The sequence below is a fragment of the Sebastes umbrosus genome, chromosome 6 (assembly GCF_015220745.1).
Source record: "Sebastes umbrosus isolate fSebUmb1 chromosome 6, fSebUmb1.pri, whole genome shotgun sequence".
NCBI classification, from domain to species: Eukaryota; Metazoa; Chordata; class Actinopteri; order Perciformes; family Sebastidae; genus Sebastes; species Sebastes umbrosus.
Genome location: NC_051274.1, coordinates 11448227 through 11469004, shown reverse-complemented (window position 1 = coordinate 11469004; position 20778 = coordinate 11448227). Strand labels below are relative to the sequence as shown.

General features: G+C 39.7%; 1 protein-coding gene across 6 annotated transcripts; it reads right to left on the bottom strand.

Moving 5' to 3' along the window:
* Positions 1 to 342: 342 nt before the first annotated feature.
* Positions 343 to 20161, bottom strand: camk1gb (calcium/calmodulin-dependent protein kinase IGb). Of its 6 annotated transcripts, none has more exons than XM_037771912.1 (16): positions 20012 to 20161; positions 16481 to 16545; positions 16362 to 16379; positions 13181 to 13328; positions 10208 to 10319; positions 5936 to 6061; positions 5716 to 5790; positions 5468 to 5606; positions 4406 to 4529; positions 4128 to 4203; positions 3667 to 3779; positions 3480 to 3558; positions 2851 to 2938; positions 2134 to 2483; positions 1951 to 2048; positions 343 to 1313 (listed from the first exon to the last, which is right to left on the bottom strand). In XM_037771912.1, exons 4-15 carry the CDS (start codon positions 13302 to 13304, stop codon positions 1991 to 1993), a joined length of 1464 nt encoding a protein of 487 aa, XP_037627840.1. In that variant the 5' UTR covers positions 13305 to 13328; positions 16362 to 16379; positions 16481 to 16545; positions 20012 to 20161; the 3' UTR covers positions 343 to 1313; positions 1951 to 1990. The 6 variants fall into 6 exon arrangements, with proteins under 6 accessions (XP_037627840.1, XP_037627841.1, XP_037627837.1 ...); XM_037771913.1 differs by having other exon boundaries at positions 13181 to 13325; XM_037771909.1 differs by having other exon boundaries at positions 16362 to 16545.
* Between the last annotated feature and the right edge of the window lie 617 nt (positions 20162 to 20778).

Sequence of the window (20778 nt, the reverse complement as noted above, 5' to 3'; positions counted from 1 at the left end):
AGAAAAACCTCAGTCCAAAGGTTCGTCAGCCTGGGACATGATGTAAATACTTTTAGTTGCGGTTTTTGTTTTGGGGTTAAAAAAGATCTGTTGATAATTTTCCATTTATCTTTCCAAGTATTTGCATGAGTAATGGTACATGTATGGATATTTATATATGTTTTAATTTGTAAAATACCATCATGTGCCATAGTGGCAATAGCTTGATATAATTTTACTATAAATTTACTATAATTATTCCATTCTATGTATTAGTTATATATTTTCAATGGTTGGTGTGGAGTTATTTTTTCTAAGAAGAAAGAGAGAGAATTAAGATAAATAAAATGACAGCGAAACCACTGCAGATTCTGTACAGGCTTTATTTATGAGCATACAGGGATCCCATCATAATACATGGACTAGATCAATATCCGTTGAATGCATCAACACAAAGCCACATTGAATGAACCACTTACAGTAAGTGGAGAAACATCCATTACAGTGAATATAGATGACATTTTATATTCTAGCAGGTTGATGACGTGAGAGCTTTGAGTTGGCAAGTTATGGATATACTTGTGGCATTTACACTGTTGATGATTGGTTTGTTTGTTTGAACATATATTATGTTTTTTTTGTCTGTATAGCTCTTTTTTATCATTATCATTTATTTTTTTTAAAAAGGAAGAAAATACTTTATAAATAAAAAAATAAAACAGAACAACAAACAATTAACACAAAGAAGGTAAGAAACAATTTACCAGAATAGATTATACCAGTATGGCTTATTTGAAGCAGTAAGCATGCAGGTTTTCCATGTATTCTATTGCGCTTACAAATGTAGGTTTGCTAAAGAATCATATTTTACACGTGAAGTAAAATAATATTGTATTGTGTGTAATTTCTTAAACAACATGTAACCACAGTGCTAATAAACGAGGACACTAAAACCAGGAAATGGGATGTAAAGCCTTCATGACATCAGAGGTCAGAGGTCAGGGGCGGCTTCACCATCAATGAGCTGGACATTCAGCGCAGGTGAGTGAGCCCATCCCTTGAATACTGTCTGAGCTGTCCTGTTTAACTGACGTCTATCCTGTGTATCTGAGTTAAAGTGAGTCTTGTGCATCTGTGTGTGCGTTTGTGTGTTTCTGTGTGTTTGTTAGGAAGCTTCAGAGGCACTCTTTCCAAAAACATAAATGTCCCCACTGACTGCGTGGACCTCGCAGACCGTTTGGGTCCGTCAGAGGATCAACCACTTCTCGTTCACAGCACCGGGGGACCCGCTGACACAAAACAGCTGCATGCTGAGTCAGCACGGCAACACTGACCTGCAGAGGGCACAAACACACATTCGCCTTTAATGAGCTGAAAATGACACAAAACATGCACAGCACACTCACAGTCAAATATAGATTGACTTATTGTCAACCAGCATGTGATTAAAGGACACCCACGCAGGTGTTTTGAGTTACTCGGGCTGAAGTTGGGAACTATGTGACATCACCAAACTCCATGTAATGATTGAATAGGCTTTTTCGTGGAAGACATTTTGACATGTCACAGTAGGAAAAGTTGTTTATTTCTAAGTGTTTATTAATGTACAGTATTGGTCAATGATTATAACTTCTTCTATGAAGACATATTTTATATTATTACAACTATACTGTAATAGTAACAACTGTTTATATAACAGGAGGAGTTATAGTTGTTGACTAATACATTAATAAACACTTATATCTGCTTAAAGATACATTATAGTGTGTTATAACCCATTTATTAAATGTTTAAATAGTGCTTATACATGATAAATAGGGGGACTTGAATTGTTGCCACTTATTTATATATGTCAAATCTCTGGATTTTTTTTTGGGATAATGACACTTTAATAATGATGTAATTCAGATACAATTATAACTTGTACGAAAATATATTTGTATTTTGTGCAAATGTGCCACTTGAACCTACCAAGTAAAATGCATGTTTCCATGTAAACATCATGCAGCCTTCACATGACAGAGCAAACTCCGGTCTGTAAAGTCTTGCCGTTGCGGTTTTTAGCGTACCTGAAAGTAGAAGAGAAAAGTGTCATCATGCGTCAGTCCTGCTGTGGTATCACAAATTAAAAATTCCGATGAAACTGTTACGTACCCGTTGAGGTTGGCGGGCTCTGAGTGGTAGACATTCTTGCCCTGCTCAGCCATAGTGGGCGCGTGTTGTGGGCCGGCGTGACTCTGAGTGGCTTTCAGTGTGTGAAAATGGCTCTTTAGTTCAATGGGGCTCGTGGGCAGGGACATGTGAATCGTCCCGTTTACTTTCCCGTTGGTCTCTTTCAACTTGGGGTCAAATTTGTCTGGATCAAGACGTTTGTGGCTTTTCTTTGGGGAGGACATGTCGACCACCTTGATGTCTGGGATGTTGGCCTGCCTCAGGGCCAGCTCTGAGTGGGCCAGCTGCAGTTTCTTCATGTGGTTGATGGCTACTGTAGCATTGTAGGCTTGCTGTGAAGTAAACATAGACGAGAAGCTCAAAAAGAGATCTGAGAGCCATATAGGCTACACATAGCTTCACTTTAACTGTTTATCAATGATGATGTGTGGAAGATAGAGACTGAGACAATGCTTCTGCAACACCAAATTGGAGCATACACTAGACTGTCCAGACAATTGATTCATGTTTTAGAATCATTTTTTCAAGTGGATCCCCTGACAGTAAAAGCCCTACATCATCCATCAGTTATATAAGGCCTATCTTATTAAACTGACCTTAATCAGGAAGGACTTAGGTAAGCATCCGATTAATCTACTATAAACTGCAGGTCCTCAATGAGGTTACCACATCAAAGCCAAGAAATCAGCAAGGACTAACCTTCCACTTGGACTTGGCAAAGTTCTTTTGGATCTGAACGCTGACGGAATAGTAAATGTCCTGACTCCGGGCCGTCTTCCCGATAATCCTGGAAAACAGATGACGCAACGGAACACTTAAATATATTTCAAGGTAGATGTTAATCCCAACTCATTTGGGTGACCTAACACACTCCTGTACGTCATACCTGTTTCTTTAGCTTGTTGTGTCATGACAATTTGATAAATATAAGGATTATAATACAATTTCTTTCACTGTCCCTTGTCCCAGGAGAGATATAACTGCAATTTGGGATTACAAATGCACAGTTCAAAGCAGTACTAACTCATAATGAAATCTTTTAGATTCATATAACTTTCAAGACATGAAAATAAATATTGCTTCGTTTGTGCCAAATTTGAAGAAATTCCCTCCAGGCCGGCAACATGTTTTTTTTAACTATGGTACAGTAGCCTGCCTATAGACATTTTACTGTGAAAAGAACAGTCTAACTGCTCAAGAAATGCAACTATACTTGATGATTTTAAGGGTAAAAAGATGAGACAACTGAACACTGTTAAGTGTTTAATTTAAAGCATTATAACCAATATTAGTTTTAAAATCCACCCAGGCTGACGACTGACACTCACCAGGGATGTCTGAGCGCGAGGTCAGTAGAGTAGCGCATGCTGGGATTCTTCTGCATCATGTTACGGATGAAATCTTTAGCTGCAGATCAAAAGGTGACACACACACACACACATGTTAGGGCTGGGGCTGTATGGAGGAATAAAGCAGCTGCAGCAGGCTGTGTATATTATGTCTCAGTGTAATTACCAGATTCAGAAATGTCATCCCAGAAGGGCGAGTCAAACTCATACTGCGCCTTCATGATCTTGGAGAACAGTCTTGTCTCACTTTCTTCATAAAAAGGGGGATATCCACAGAGTCTGAAACAGGAGCATTTATTAGTGTTGGAAAAAAAAGAAGCACTAATGAAATGTTCGACACACATTTACATACTAAGTTGTGCAGGTAAACAGTATGCATAGTAGATGCTCAGTAGGTGGTGCTATGGCTCAACCACTGCAACATTAGTCTGTATTTAGGTAACTGTGTCATGCCACTGATGAGTCACATACTGTACATGACAAGCAGAGGGCTTTTAATCTGAAAATCCACTTAAGAAAGGAAAAACCTGGAGCTGATTTACAATCTTAAGAGACTATATTTTGCTTCCCTCTCTCTGTCGGAGCCTACTGATGCGTGCACACAATCACCGTGGCTTTTATACTTACAAGATGTAGGTGATAACTCCAATAGACCAGCAGTCCACTGCCTTGCTGTAGGGCTTCTGTGCCAAAACTTCAGGAGCTGAAAGTGAGGAGAAAATGTCCAAGTTATGCCAATGATTGCTTTAAATAGGCCTGTATGTAGAGAAACACAGGTATAAATATTACATATTGTCTGTCTTAGTGTGACACACCCTGTGTGTCTTATATTTATCTGACCTACTTAAGCCCCCCAACTTAGTAAGTGTCCATACATCATTCATTAGACAGACATGTCTCCTTACCTACGTATCCCGGGGTGCCACAAGCTGTTGACATGATGTCATCGTCTACCATCTTAGAGAGGCCAAAGTCGCTGATCATGATCTTGGAGTCCTCATCGGGGCTGTAGTACAGGATGTTCTCTGGCTGAACAGGGACAAAACACACAAGAGAGCTCTTCACACACTGATGTCCTCAATGAAGAACATCTCAGAGTGTTTCTTCGCCTGTGGTGGAACAAATTCTTAATGGGGACATATCACGCTCATCTTTAGGTTCATACTTGTATTTTAGGTTTCTACTGGAACATGTTTACATGCTGTATGAGGAAAATAATGTGTTTTTTTAACATTATATCACAAGGCGAGTAAAATCTGAATGGGTTGTTGACTGGGTTGTCTTATTTCCCAGTTTGTGGGTTGGTAGCATATAGACTGTATATATAGATGGACGACGCGTCTCCACTTCCTCTCACTGCACAAAAGTGAAGCCAAAATAACCCGGATACGGGAGCTGCCATCCTAAGATTGGCAGCTAAGAAGCTAATTTGCTTTCTTGCCGAGTTTGATGAGATGAACAATACCACTCTCATGTCTATGCGGTAAATATGAAGCTACAGAGAAAGACATAATCCAGCATATAACCCTGTTGAACTATTTCTTTAAGCATTAAAAGTAAAAGTTATCATTCTCAAGAACTTTTGTATTAAAATATCTTTTCATCAAGTGTTTTAATAGCCCCAGCATTACTGAAAAGGATAATCAAGTATAGAAGTATTGATGGATGGATTGTGATAGGTGGTTTGTAGATGGTTAAGCTACTCCATAAATCAGGTTATCTAAACTCTGAGGATGCATAAAATTGTTTATACTTTGTAAATTATTCTAAAGCAGCAACTTAAGCATACTACAGTATATCAGATAAATAAAAAGTAATCAAATGTAATATAAATACTTGACCATTTAAGATAAGATCCTGTAATGTGGCTTGATCCCAAAAGTGTACTAAAGTAAAAACACTAACATTCCACCTTTATGCTTCAGCCTATGTAAATGTGTGACCTAGTTATATAATCTGATTCATACCTTGAGGTCACGATGCACAATGCCGTTTTCGTGCAGATAGCTAACGGCCTGCAGCACCTGCTGGATCACGCTGCTGGCATCCTTCTCCGAGTACACCCCCCGGTCCAGTATCCGGTCAAAGAGCTCGCCGCCTGAAACACTGAAAAGAACACACCACTGCCATCACAATGTGATCAGAAATCCCAGTTTAATTAGCTAACCTGCTCATTAGATAATAATAATATAAAAATGTAAAAAAAACAACTCACAGCTCCATGATGAGATAGTAATGGGTACAACTTTCATAGAAATCTTCCATCCCGACCACATTGTCATGTTTGATTCTGTTTAGGAAAACAACATAACACAATCACAATTATTTTCACCATAAACAGCCGAAAAAGAAAGCTGATCAATTTGATTCCAGCCTTCACGGACTGCTTAGAGAATATGAAATAAAAGTTGAGGGCTGATGAAAATGTTAATTACCTTCTCAACACGGCGATCTCATTCTCCAGATTGAGGTCGATTTTCTGTTTCTTCTTCACGCACTTCATGGCATTCAACTTCCCCGTCTTCTTCTCCCTCACCATGAACACCTCCGAGAACGCCCCCCTGTTCATTAACACACATTGAAATGCACACATTAATGATGCAGTCGCTGATTGCTTTGAAACATCACAGAAAGAGATAACAAGTCTCCCCCACTTAGAGGAAATGAGTATTCCCTCTTATTAGAATTGCTAATAACATATGGGGACCTGAACAGCAGAATATTGGCCTCTTGGTGGGTCTACCAATTTTCTCAGCCAGTCAGGGATCATATTTACTTGCTTCCATTTCTCTATTTTGTTGATAGGTCAAATGTCACTTTCTTTCAGCAGAGATAGGCTAATTTATTTGGAAATACATGAAAGTCTTATTGATTTAGAGTGCCGTAGTGTGAGTCCCATTTGTCTGATCAATGCGTGGGTGTGTTCACATAATTTCCGTCTTAGTAATAGCAAGTATGTTATGTTTGCTTTTGTTTAACCTGGTGTAGGCGTAGGTCCCGCCCACAAGATTCAGCTCAACAGCAAGCAAAACTTTTGGAATCGCAAACAAAACTTTCAGATTTACATTTTTAATCTCAATTTTATTTTACTTGCAATAAAACGATAGTTTTAGTTTTGCTCTTAAGTTTATTTTTTGGTTGCAGAGTGGAAAGTTTTGCTTTCAAACCTATTCTGTTTGATTACATAATGAAGACACAAAAGTAACTCCGTATATACAAAAACCAAAAGTGTAAAAACCAGAATAGTGTGGCACTATTTCCCCAGTGAAAACCACAAATTATGAGCTTTTTTAAGGTGCTGCTAGATGGATTTTGTTTCCTTCGGACAGAAACAAGCAACATTTAATCCACTCAAAGTGTTAAAAATGTCTCCTGTTTTCTATGGCTTTTACAGTTTCATTCTGTTAGCTCTCTTTGCCTACTTGCGTCACACGGATGGAAACGGCATTAAGATTCTTGGAGCTCGTCAGAATTAAAATAAACACACGGCAGGAATAGCAATATCAAGGGGTTCAATTAGGGTCTACTGAAGATCTCTGTGGCTTAACTATTCACATGTCGGAGGCTTATTTATCTGCTCTGTGCTGCCCGGGCTATCTTCAGCGCTGTCTAGGAATAGTTGTTCCTCCAGGTGGATTAGGCGCTTTATCCCTGATGCAATAGAGACAGTGGCGGGCCAAGAGCTCTAGGCGCAAAGAGCATGTGCGGCGGGGATCCTTGGGAACAGCAAGCTCCCTGCTGAGACAATACAGGCCAGGTCACAGACAGATGTCAAGGGCTGTGGGCATACAGGTGTCAGCCGACTCTGTCTATGAAGTGACCCTGAAGGACGAAGAAATGCACTCTAATGAGGATCGACACACCAGGATCTAAGTGAATCATAACGGTTTTCAGTTTTATGTCCCATTTTGCATGTTTTCTAATAAGCGTATTATGTCACATGTAGAGGGCAAACACACACTCATACACGCTGCCTAATGGCGGTGGCTCAGGGAGGCAGACAGGAACAAGCTGCCCCCAAAGCATCATCACAGCCCTTCACATTCCATTGCTCAATTGATTTCTCCTTGGTTACCACAGCTCATTTTCTTCCTTCCTCAGATCTCCTCGAAGCTTATTGTGTCTCTCAAGAGAAATCATCAATCAAGCCCTGAACATGAATGCCAGACAGCATCTTATTTTATTTATTTATTTTTTTACAAAAAGACAAAAGGGCAATCAGAAATCACTGGCACGCTAACTTGAGTGTGTAAATTTGGGGACTTGAAATTCAAAGATGATGACGCTAATGAAATTGCTTTGTGCTTTTTGAGAGTTGCGTTTGCCCCTGAAGAGACTGCGTCCTGATTGCGAGGAAACCATTAGGATGTTGTTTACACTGCGTGGGATGATGAGGCCCAATGGGAAAGGATGTATCTGGTGTGCTACGCAATCTCCTGTCCCTTCTGGATTCTCTTCCTTTTATTGTGATGGAAGACAAAAATATATATACCGGAGAATGGGCAAAACAGCACCGAGTTCACTCAGTGGCTCAAACAGGAACAGTAATGCTTCAACGTGCTTTTGTGTGCCTCTTTAAGCTTATTGCAAACTATAAAGCATCATTTTGTCTTGAAATTGATTGTTAATACTTTAGATGAGGTGTTACAGAAATAAACTTATCACATCTACGCATCTTTGCCCACTTTTCCATAAAACTCCCAGAAGTGTTTGGGGAAATAAATGTAATTGCTGCAAACTAATTGGGCCACATATTATTACATCATGTCCTATACTCAGGAGGGCCTCGCCTCCCTCACAGTCCAATCACCGCTGAAAACCCTTCGGCAGCCTCCTTGACCCTCAGCACGGATCCGTTCTGTTTTTCCCGAAACACGCTGATGACGGCAGCAGTCGCTCGATCGCACCTTTATTTACTGTTGGCCTCTGATGTGCTGTCCTCCATGGAGGACAGCACATCAGAGAGCTGCAGCCACTAGCTAAATACTCTAGAGTGCTAGAAGACCTGCTGATGATCAGTGTTGACCTCATAGAAATTAGGTCAAGACTATTAGCCGAGTGTGTGCACAGAATACAGTAAAACATTATCTTCGTGGTTGTTATTTAAAATGACTGCAGGTGAACTCTGAGGTCAATATCATTGTCTTAGCTTTTTGAGCTGCAACTAAACATAAATGTCATTATCGATTAATCAGTTCATTATTTTATTGATTCATCGATTATTTGTTATGTCTATAAAATGTCAGAAAATAGTGAAAAAATGTCCATCACACTTTCCTAAAGCTAAATGTGATGTTATTAAATGTTTTGTTTTGTCAAAAAACAAAGACATTCAGTTTATTATCAAAGAAGAGAAGCAGCAAAGACTTACCAGAAAATATTATGCATAAAATTACCTAAATAATTATTAGAGATGCACTGATACCAATAGCGGATCGTATATCGGGCCGATACTGACTCTAATAGCTGGATCGAGTATCAGGGACAATGGGGCCGATCTATTCAATTCAATTTTTTGTTTATATACTATATACATTATATTCGGTCATTTTAACGGATCGGTACTCGTTATTGGCCGATACCCAAAGCCCAGGTATCACTATCGGTATTGGGACTGAAAAAATTCTGATCGGTGCATCCCTAATAATTATTAAGTTATCGAAATAGGTTTTGATTATTTTTTTACTGAATGTTGCAGCTCTACTTGTTTTCTAACCAGATTTTAAAATTGTTTTTAATATATATTTCTTCTTTTTTTTAAGTAGAGTTCAATGAGACTTCAGAAAAAATAATATAGTTATTTGTGTGGGATATTTGTGAATGATCTGCTAAGATGACTCTCAGCCAGTCACCATCAGGAAAGCCAGACTGACTAACCCGCTCTAACAGCCATAGCGTCTTGTTGTCTAAGACCTCAGTAAAGTAGGCCTCCCCTCGTCAATCCTATCAAACCAGTAATCTGTCTATAGCCTATAATCACGCCATGTGCCAGTCAAGACAAGTTTTTACTGTATAGTTGCCCTCAATATGACTAAAGTTTATACGGTTATATACAGTTTATACAAAAACTAGGGATGCACCGATCAGACTTTTTCCAGTCCCGATAGCGATACCTGGGCTTTGGGTATCGACTGATACAGAGTACCGATCTGATACCAGTGTTTAATTAATAAACTGTTTGCCTCACTCTGTGGACGTGACTGGGATCATTCTTTTATGTGTAAGGCAACATCAGGCTTGACTTTAACATTACTTTCCTAACTTTGTAAAACAAAATGTATCAAATAAATACAGAGATATACATTTACTGAATTATTATTTATTATTGAAATAATAAATCGTACACCAGCAACTTGGAAAAAATCTTCAAAATTAACAGGAATTGCAATTCCTTTTTAAACCTTTTTAATACAGCAAAAAAATGGTCAAAACTTAGACAGGAATTAAAATTCCAGTATATAATGTATATAGTATTCAAACATAGAAGTGAATTAGATAGATCGGCCCCATTGTCACCGATACCCGATCCAACTGTTTGAGTCAGTATCAGCCAGATATCCAATCCGGTATCAGTGCATCCCTAACAAAAACTGAACAGGAAATTTAAAGCTGTAGCTCAATAAATATTAGGATTTCTTTGATCTTTTCTTTGTTTGTACTGTATGTAAAGAAACAGTGCTATCTCACATTGAGTAGAATGTACTTACGATCCCAACTCCTCCATGAAGTCAAAAACATCCTGGATGTTTTCAGTGACCTTCTTCCATACGGGTTCGGCCTCGTGACGACCCATGTCTGCAGACGCTTCAACAGGGATTTCTTTCAGAAAGAGAAGAAAAGGAAAGATGTGTCAACACTGAAGTGCCACCGTGACCCCGTTTCCTCCAGGTGAGTAACTTCTGTTATAATCCCGATTTACTGTCCAGACTCACTCATGTTCATAATCATAATCATAAACAGGAAAGCCCTCTGGGATTATTGAGGAGTCATGATATAGCAGGTGTGAAGGTTGTCTGCCGCGCTGCTCAGACTGTCTGCAGGACAACGAGACGAACAAATGAGATCGACATGTGTCTTTGTCTGGCTGACAAGAGGTTAGAGCAACTAATCTGTGCCGAAACTAGCACACAGGAAGGCCTGAAGCAGTGCCAAGCCTGGCCCAGACTGGACCAGGGCCAAATGATACTGTAAATAATCTGTCAGATATGTCAAACAAGGAGAAAAGTAACAGGAATCTGTTGCCTCGATTTTTTTTCTGCACTATCAAAAGATGTGTATAATAAAATAATTATCAAATGCTGTTGCCAAAAAAAAAGTTTGTGCAAAATTCTGATCACCATACAGTGATATTCATTTCTTATGTTGAGCAATATACTATATAATTTTTGCTTAAATCATTATTAATTTGTGAGGGAAATGTCTTGCTGGAAAAAAAATTATAAATAATTCCTGACATTAACTGTTTATATTTGACTTCAGGACATCTCTGACTACATACATGCTGAAAATCAAACATTTTTACTGTATTAATTTATATATTTTCCAACGTAAAGTCCCTAGAAGTGTATGATTCAACTGTTTCCCATGGTCTAGTGTTAAAAAAGTTAACAAAAATCGCAATATCGAATTGCAATACTTAAAAATCGCAATACATATCGAATCAGCACCCAAGTATGGAATTGGGGGATAGGCGTATCGTCCCAGCCCTAACAATTAACATTTATTTTTTTTGCCATTAGGAAGAATGACTTATCCAATAAAACTGAAGTTACTGAGAAGGATTAGGAGCACTTTATATGAGCAGGTTACCCAGTTTGCGTTCCCGCCCTCTTTTCTCTTATATAAGGGATTAACTCTTGATCTGGAGACCTGACCTTGTCACAGCTATAAATATATACCAGAGTACAGCCTCAAACAACTTAACTTTAAATGCACTTAACTACAGCCAGTGGTGGAGGAAGTATTCAGATCCTTTACGTCAGCAAAAGTACTAATACCACACGGTAGAAATACTCTGTTACAAGTAAAAGACCTGCATTGACAATGTTACTTCAGTAAAAGTATGTAAGTACAAACAGGGGAATGTATTAGTAAGTAAAAATACTCAAAGCACTCAATGTATTGTAGAAAAATGCCCCCTGTTCATTTTGGATTATTAACTAATAATTATTTTCATTATGGATTAATCTGCTGATTATTTTCTCCACTAATCGATTGTTTGGTTTGTAAAAATTCTGAAAATAGTGAGAAATGTGTTTGTGTTCTGCTTATGAATTATTTCTCATGCATCCTCATACGCATCAACATACATTTGCATTAACACAAGTAGGACACTAGAAATTAGGAAATACCCCAAAACCGACATTTTTCATTATACAATGTGAACTTCCGTACATGAATTATGCTTCATGCATGGACGGAAATGCCACAAAAAAACCTTAATTTGTAAAGTAGCTGCCAAATACTTGTAGTTAAGTAAAAAAGTACAATATTTCCCTCTGAGATGTATAGTGGAGTAGAAGTATAAAAGTGGCATGAAAGGAAAAAGTACAAGTACCTCAAATTTGTACTTAAGTACAGCAGTTGAGTAAAATGTACTTATAGCTACATTCCACCACTGACCACAGCAGAAGGTATTTATTGAAAATACAGTATAAACACATAAGAATCTATGAGCAACAGATGAGGGGAAAATGATATTTAAATCCCACTTTCATATCCTTCTGTCCTCACATGAACTCAAATGTTGCAGCAAAATGCATACTAATGTATAGATTATATTCAGAGTATCCCTATTGAGTCAAACAATGTCTATATACACAGCTGAGCTCTGAGGGTCTGGTGTTTCCCAGCACACAGCAGCTTTTTCTCCCCCATTGTTCTCATGGCTCTCCCCCCACACAGTGTTGTTATTTAGCAGAGTAGCTCATGCAGAGGACCCAGCTGGATCTGACACATGCAGAGAAACCCACTGGATGCTGGAGAATATGTTCAAAACAAACAAGCAGCATGCACAACGCATTTGCACGATCAAACCCTGCAGCAGTGATCCACATATTTCAATGCGGGTACTGTGTTGTTGTTTTTTAATCGTGCAAAAATCCTTCCACATTATGGATTTATTATGATTTTATTCTACAGATGTGTCTTATACTCTTCCCTTCTGCAGGTTTACAGTTTTTTGTTTGCTTTACGCAAAAACACCAATCAATGAAAGGATGATAACCGGATAATAACAAAGAAAACAAAGAGATGTGATAGTAACTGATGGTGTTATTACGCAGCCTCTCTTCTCTACTCTACCATGCAAGTTGGCTGCGGCATCTGTGGACGGACGGACGGAGAGAGAGAGAAATCACTCTGCGGCAAAACAGGCGACTGATCAGATATTCAGATCAAGCTTGAAGCACGCAGGAAAGCTCTCCAGTCTGAGCAACAGCAGCGCTGTCAAACACAAGCAACTTTGGACTCATGGTGCTGAATGTTAAAACACAGAAAACTCAAAACTAACCCAAAAATTACGCACAGAATACAAATAAACCAACACTGGCAACACTCTACCTGGTTCTGAGCTGAGAAACTATACAGCTGTTTAAAATGAAACAACATCCAAAATGCAAGTGATTCACTTGATAAAAGAAGAGCTTCATTCATTCATTCATTGAGCAGGACTTACTTACCTAGAGACAGTGCGATGTGGGAGCTCTGCTCTGACTCTCCTGCCAAATGCTTGCCGAGGTCTGGACAGCTTACTTCGTCTGGGACCTCACAAATACCTGTTGTCAAGTCAGAGATTACATCCATGGAGAGAGCCGAGGGGAGGGGCTGCTGAGAGAGTCACAGGTGCTCATAGAGACTTCACTGCTGCTGATGCTGATGTTGTTGCTGCTGCTGTTGTTGCTGTTGCTGCTGCTGCTGTTGTTGCTGCTGCTGCGCATCTTTCCTTGCAGCCACAGGTTTTACACAGAGATCGACGCGTTTTTTTTTCCAAAACTGAACACGATTAATTCAAAACAGCAACACGTGCACGCGCATGCGCAGCTACGCGCACGCGCACACCAGTGTGGCAGGCTTTCTCAGCATAGGAAGTGGACCTCCCATTTTGAAATGAATGGTCAGTGTGATTATTGCTTTAACAACAACAGGTTCCACTTTGCAATGGTGCACCCTTTATAATAAAGGGTTTATAGATGATGGGATCTGATAATACGTTGAATTTGTATTAATGCATTATATAACAACATTTATATAAACACCATCAAAATGGATTTTTTTAACAACCGTTATTGATTGATCTATACATTATTATTTATTACAGTTTCTATAAAAGTATTACATATGAATTAAACTGAAAGTTTTTGCTTCACTTTTTAAAGGGACTGTTTGTAAGATTCAAAATTGCTTGTTAACAGTGACACCTGTGGCCGTTAAGTCAACGAAAGTCAGCGTCGGACTCGCGCTTGTGCTCGCTCTACATAGACATGAACGAGCATCGCTCAAAACAGTGAGGCGACACACGTCAGCTAAAACCACAATATCACTCTATATTTCACCTGCTTGGCAGTAATGTTAGCTGACCAGACGAAGGTCTCTCCATGAATCAATGCTGATCCTAGTGTTGGCTTTTCCTGCTTCAGCCTCCCGACCGCGGCTGGAGGGAACAGGGAAGACACCGGCAGCCGGTCGGAGACAATAACGTTTCTCGCTGCGGAGCCCCGTCACTTCACAAGACATGGAGAACCTCTGTTGATCTGGAGGAGCTGCAGCAGTTATTTCTGCACAAACGTCCACTGTACATTCACTAGATATTCTCAGAGCTATGAAGTCTTCTGCAGTGTGTAGTGTGCGCGCATGCACGTGAGGTGGAGCGAGTAACGAGCGCAGTGTGGGAGTGAAGTCAAGCAGGCAGAGGAGCAGAGGAGCAGAGACTCCGGCCCTGGAGACCAAAGCTACGGTCTCCCCCGTGTCCTCCGACCGCGGCCAACACTGTTTTGCAAGACGGGCTTCACTAGATATAACTTTGTGGTTTTGGTGCTTCCGTGTAGTTTGTGTTGGAGTCTTGTCTGAACAACGTAGCCACACGCGAGTGCGCATATGCGAGCGCGCATGGGAAACCGACCCGGTAGATTTATAAGTGTAAAAAGTTACAAACAGTCCCTTTAACAATCAAAGTAGATTCAATGTGCCTTTTGTGACATTGATAACAGAAAAAGACCCTTTAATGACTTGTATTTACCCCCTCAGGTCAGTATTTGGTAAAGCCTTCAGTTCTATTAAAAGAGGACATATTATGCTTTTGTGCTTTTCCCACTTTTCATTAGTGTGTTATATACTGTAGTTTTTTTTCTGCATGTAAAAGGTCGGCAAAGTTACAAAGCCCAAAGTCCACGCCAAAGGGGGTTCCTCTCCCCCACAGAAACACTGCTCCTGAACTGCCTGAAACGCCTCGCTTGAAGTCCTGCCTTTTCCTTCGTAATGTGATGTCACCAAAGTAACACATTTTGCCTAGCAGCTAGTTTGGCACGCCTTCAAACAAAGCTGGTTAGAGTGGAGCTGGAGCGGAGTCTGAAGAAATTGGTTCGGTTGACCAATCATAACAGTGGGCCAGCTGACCATTCAGAGCAAACTGGGCTTTTCAGGTATGCACGCCAGATGCTACACACTGCTCCTTTAAAGGGGCTGAATACTTCTGCAAACAAGTATTTTGTATTTTATGTGAAAGTAGGCTACATTGGAGATCTGTTTTAACTTTGACATTAAAAGGTCTTTTTCTGTTGATTAGTGTATAAAAAGCCACATTTTGATTGAACGTTGTCAAAGAAAAAAACTTCCAATGTAATTCAAATGTAATACTTACTAGACATCCCTTTCCTTCTCCTTTCCGACGGGAAACTGAACTGAAAGTGAAACTTATCAATGCTCTCTCCAAAACCAGCAGAATCCAACGAAATGGATACATTTCACTTCAAGTTCAATTCCCCATTGGAAAATATTCTAAATATAGCGTACACATAAATGGTTATTGTTGTTTTTTTAGATTAGCTTTTTTTTTAGGTGGCTAAAATACGTTTTTGCTGCTGGCCCGGTCAACAGCACTATATTGCTATGCTATAGTGTGGGTGCTCCTGTCTGTTTCTCAACGCTGGGGGCGTGTCGACCGTCATCTACTGTAAGTAATGCACATACTATGGATAAGAATACAACCCCACAACAAAACACTAATGACTTATAGATCAATCAATAAGGTTGTATAATAAGGTATTGATGGTGTTTCTCCTTTCTATTTGGAAATAATGCAGTTACTAAGCTTGTAATACATTAATAAACATTCACAGTTTTTTTTCTTTTTGAGCAATAAGCCATTATGTCCATAGGTGTAAGGTAAAATTGGTTGAACAGTCGTAGGAAATGTATTTGGAAACTTGTGTTCACATGTCAGTACATGTGGGCCGCAGACAGGGATGACTGCAGCATTAAGCTCTAAGCATGTCGCAGTCTACAACGTGGTCTTCTGTGGCAACATTTAACAGGCTTATGGATTAATCTGCATCTGGTTCTCATTTCACTTGCTGCACATGGAGCCGTACAGTAAGTGACAGTGACAGAAGACAGTTGGGCGTCTCAGCCCGTGTGTTTACTGCACACAAAGGACAAGGACACTAAACAAGTTTGCTTGTGCCATGCAAAATAAATTATCCATAAATATTTCTAAACAAAAAGGAACAGCTATTGACGCAGGCACGTTTTAATGACAAAATAAACACAGCCTCTCATGATTTTATCTGCCATCAAAAAGGCTGCAATGTTGATCACGTGTGACTATCTGCCAGGTTCAGTTTTATAGCTTCAAATGCAGCCTACCTGAGTTTTAGGCACGTGCTGTAAATAGAGAGACAGAATCTCAATAGCTCGACCGGCTCATCATGTTGTCTTGGATACTGGGTCAAGAGGTTGTCATGGTCATCCTCCGTTTCAGGTACCAGAATGAGGTCAAGTGTTTTTCAATCAGGAGGGACGGCGTCGGGCCTGCAGGAAACAGCAGCGTCTAGAATGACAGTGTCAGGTTTGATGTTGAATCACAGGATGCAGTTAGAGAGCAGCACTAAAGGACAGTTACAAAGAGCAGGAAGTAGTTGCTCAAAGGAATGCACTTACTCTGCATGATAGCACAGATTATCAAAAATATTCCAAAATATTAAATCAAAACACATAAACTTCTATACTGTTATACCCCTAGTGGTGGAGGAAGTATTCAGATCCTTTACTTAAGTAAAGTACTAATACCACACTGCAAAAGTACTCTGTTACAAGTCCTGAATTGAAAATGTTACTCGAGCACAAGTGTAAGTATTATGACTTGTGTATTAAAGGGACTGTTTGTAAGAATCAGAAATTGGTTGTAACAGCGACACCTGCGGCTGTTAAGTCAACGAAAGTCAGCGTCCTGTTGCTCGCGCTCGCCCGTGTACACGCGCTAACTGAATGTGAGCGAGCATCCGTCAAAACAGTGAGGTGACACACGTCAGCTAAAACCAAAATATCACTCTATATTTCACCTGCTTGGCAGTAATGTTAGCTGACCAGATAAAGGTCTCTCCATGAATCACTGCTGATCCTAGTGTTGGTTTTTCCTCCTTCAGCCTCCCGACCGCAGCCGCAGGGAACAGTGAAGACACCGGAGCTTTGGTCGGAGACGATAACGTTTCTCGCTGCAGCGCCCTGTTACTTCATAAGACACGGGAAACCTCTGTTGGTCTGGAGGAGCTGCATCATTTATTTCTGCACGAACGTGCACTGTACATTCACTAGATATTCTCAGAGCTACGAAGTCTTCTGCAGTGTGTAGTGTGCGCTCATGCACGTGAGGTGGAGCGAGCTGTGAGTGAAGGCAAGCAGGCAGAGGAGCAGAGTACAGCAGAGACTCCGGCCCTGGAGACCAAAGCTATGGTCTCCACCGCGTCCTCCAACTGCGGCCAACACTGTTTAACAAGACGGGCTTCACTAGATATAACTTTGAGGTTTTGGTGCTTCCGTGTAGTTTGTGTTGGAGTCTTGTCTGAACAGCGTAGCCACGCACGAGCGCGCATGAGACACCGACCCGGATTGATTTATACATGGAAGAAGTTACAAACAGTCCCTTTGATTTTATTGTTGTAGTTGGTTGAGGTGGTGCTCATTTTGAACTATTAACTAATGATTATTTTCATTACGGATTCATTTGCCGGTTATTTTCTCCAATGATCGATTGATTGTTTGGTTTGTAAAAATTCTGAAAATAGTGAGAAATGCCCAAAAACTCTGGGTTTGTAAAGTAGCATACACTGTAGTAGGCCTACTGATACTTTTACTGAAGGATCTGAGAACTTCTTCAATGTCATGTCTATTCAGATTGATAAAACACCAACACCAGGCCTGACTCGTGTAGCCTTTACATCACCAACAAGCTTACAAGAGAAACAACAGGATCAGTATGAAATTTTTAACCTTTTGCTGGTGAGATTAACATTGACTTTAGCTACAGTAGCTCAGTCTTTGCGGACTTGGATTGTCCAGTTCAAGTCCAGCACGGACCAAGTAGTTCTACAGAGTGCGGACTGGAAGCTGGAGAGGTGCCAGTTCCCATCCTGGGTATTTCAGGCCTGTATGTGTGTGGGGGGGTTAATACAGTATTACTTCTTCAATTATGTCATTAAAGTGATGTAAAACAAAGCTGCCCATTCCCACTGTGAGAGAAAACAAAACAATAAACACCGTCTCAGGCTCTTAAGATCCATTGCGACTAAACGAACGTGCAATGGGATTACACTAACAGGATCAGGTAAATGGTCAATACCTTATATAGCCTGATCTGTCACTGAAAATAGTTCAGAGTGAAAGTGAAGCTGCTCTAACATGAAGAAGTCAAATAGAAGACATTTAAACTCATCACATCTACAAACCTTCAAAAATAAAAAATAATCAGGATTTAAATCCACTGAACAAAAATGAGTTATTTTGAGGGAGTTATAAAGTGTTACATAAGTTAATTGACTTAGTGCTAAACTGTTCACTGCTCACATAACATGAGATTAAAGTGAAGTTAGTGCTTGCATGAAAGCAGTGACCCACGTGTGTGATATCTGCACACAATCAAGGTTATATAAAGTCATCAATCACTGGTCCAAAACAAGATGTTTTTGTCTTTTCTCTGTGAAAAGTGTGTTACACAATAAACATTATTTATTATTATGTGGGCAGTCTCGCTCGAATCATCTACTGCAATTATTCGCCTTTAGGTTTCATTTCAGAACATCCAGAAATATCATCCTCCACTCAGGCTTCCTCTCCGAGATCATAAGATCTGATAAATATTTACAGTTAGTCAACAGACGCGCATAATGAAGCGATTTCTGAGGTTAAAGCAATAAACACTTTGCTATTTGGCTGCCTTTACAGTGCCCACACATACGCACACAACTTTTCCCCCCAATATAGCCCTTTTGTAACTCACTCAAGTTTAGTATCCAAGGTCTACAAAATGAGTCAAGGTAACCAGTTATTTAGCATCGTATTCTTAATATAGTCCGGTGCTAAAAACAAACATATAAGGATATCTTCTCTAAATGTATATCCTTAAACATGAATGTGACTCTTAATATATTTTTTTGTCTGATTCATTATTTTGAATCAATTAGATTGTGCGTCTGATAAAGAAGTTGAATGACAGACCGACAGTGAGGTGCTCTAAACATCTTGTACCCGTTTCTTTAAATTACAGCAGCTATTGACTGTACTAACTAACAGCCTAAGTAGAGTAAAAAACAACAACTGGGCCTCGCAAACATTCAAATGTGTAGTATAAGCTGCATTGGTGGAATGTAACTAACTGCATTTGATCTGATGCTGTACTTCAGTACAATTTTGAGGTATTTATTCAAGTATTTCTATTTAATGCTACTTTATACTTCACTATATTTCAGAGGGAAATATTGTACTTTTTACTCCACTACATCTATTTGACAGTTACTTTGCAATTAAGATTTCACATGTAAAACACATTATCTAATTAAATATATGTTTTAATAGATTAAACTACTAGTGTGTAAAATAGTTAACCTTCTCAAGTAGCTACAACATTAAAATTCTGCTCGCACATCAGTAAGTAAATTATATATGTACATACATACAGTACATACATACATACACACATTCTGCTTAATGAGTAGTTTTACTTTTGATACTTTAAGGGAGGGTTGGTGATCTTGAGAAACGAAGAGTACACTAGATTTAAAATAAAAAAAAGATCCAACCTAAAAACCCAGCTCAGTGTTGCCAACTCTTCTCAAATTAAAGTAGCTAGCAGCATTTGCTCCAAAAGTCCCTAAATCTAGAGAGAAAGTCGCCAAGCTGGCAACACTGACAGTCTGTTCCTTCAGGCCTCCATCCAAAGCCACTTCCCCCAAATTATCATTATGAACATAAACACATCATAATGAACGTTAACAATGAACATGTCTATTGTTAGTACTCACAGCTTGTGGAAGACTCTGGTGAAGCGCAATGGGCCCTTCTTAGTAACCATTTTTACATGTAGAGTAAACACAGGTGTGTAATTGATCAAATTAATTATGGTCCCGTTCTATTTAGTGTCACAGTCAATCCAGTAAGCCAGCATGCAATATCAGGGCCCTGGCCCACCTAAATGGAACAGGGCCATAATTAAGGTTATTATCTACACCTGTGTTTAACCTGCAATGACATGTCAAGATTGCTGGCAGACAGGCAGGTACTGTAGGCAGACAGGCAGGTACTGTAGGCAGACAGGCAGGTACTGTAGGCAGACAGGCAGGTGCTGTAGGCAGACAGGCAGGTACTGTAGGTAGGCAGGCAGGCAGGTAGCCTGTCCCAATCATTACATTCGGGCCAAATGACATGATTGGACGGATTTATTACAGTCCTGTGACAGCCACAGATACAATTTGTTTTCCTTTTTTTGTCAGAGCATTTGAGTTATTGATGTAATGAGAATTTAAACTAACACATTTTTTTTCTAAAAACTTTACCAACCCTACCTTTGAGTACATTTTGCTGACAACACTTCTGTACTTTTACTTAAACACCATTTTGAAAGCGGGATTTTGACTTGTAGCGGAGTATTTCAACATTGTTGTGTTGCTACTTTTTTAGTTTTAAATAAAGGATCTGAATACTTCTTCCATCTCTGGTAAACTGAGATGTCCCTCAAGTGTTGCTGTCTCATTAAGTTTACTGGCAATGTAGAGGGACAAGTGTGCCCCCT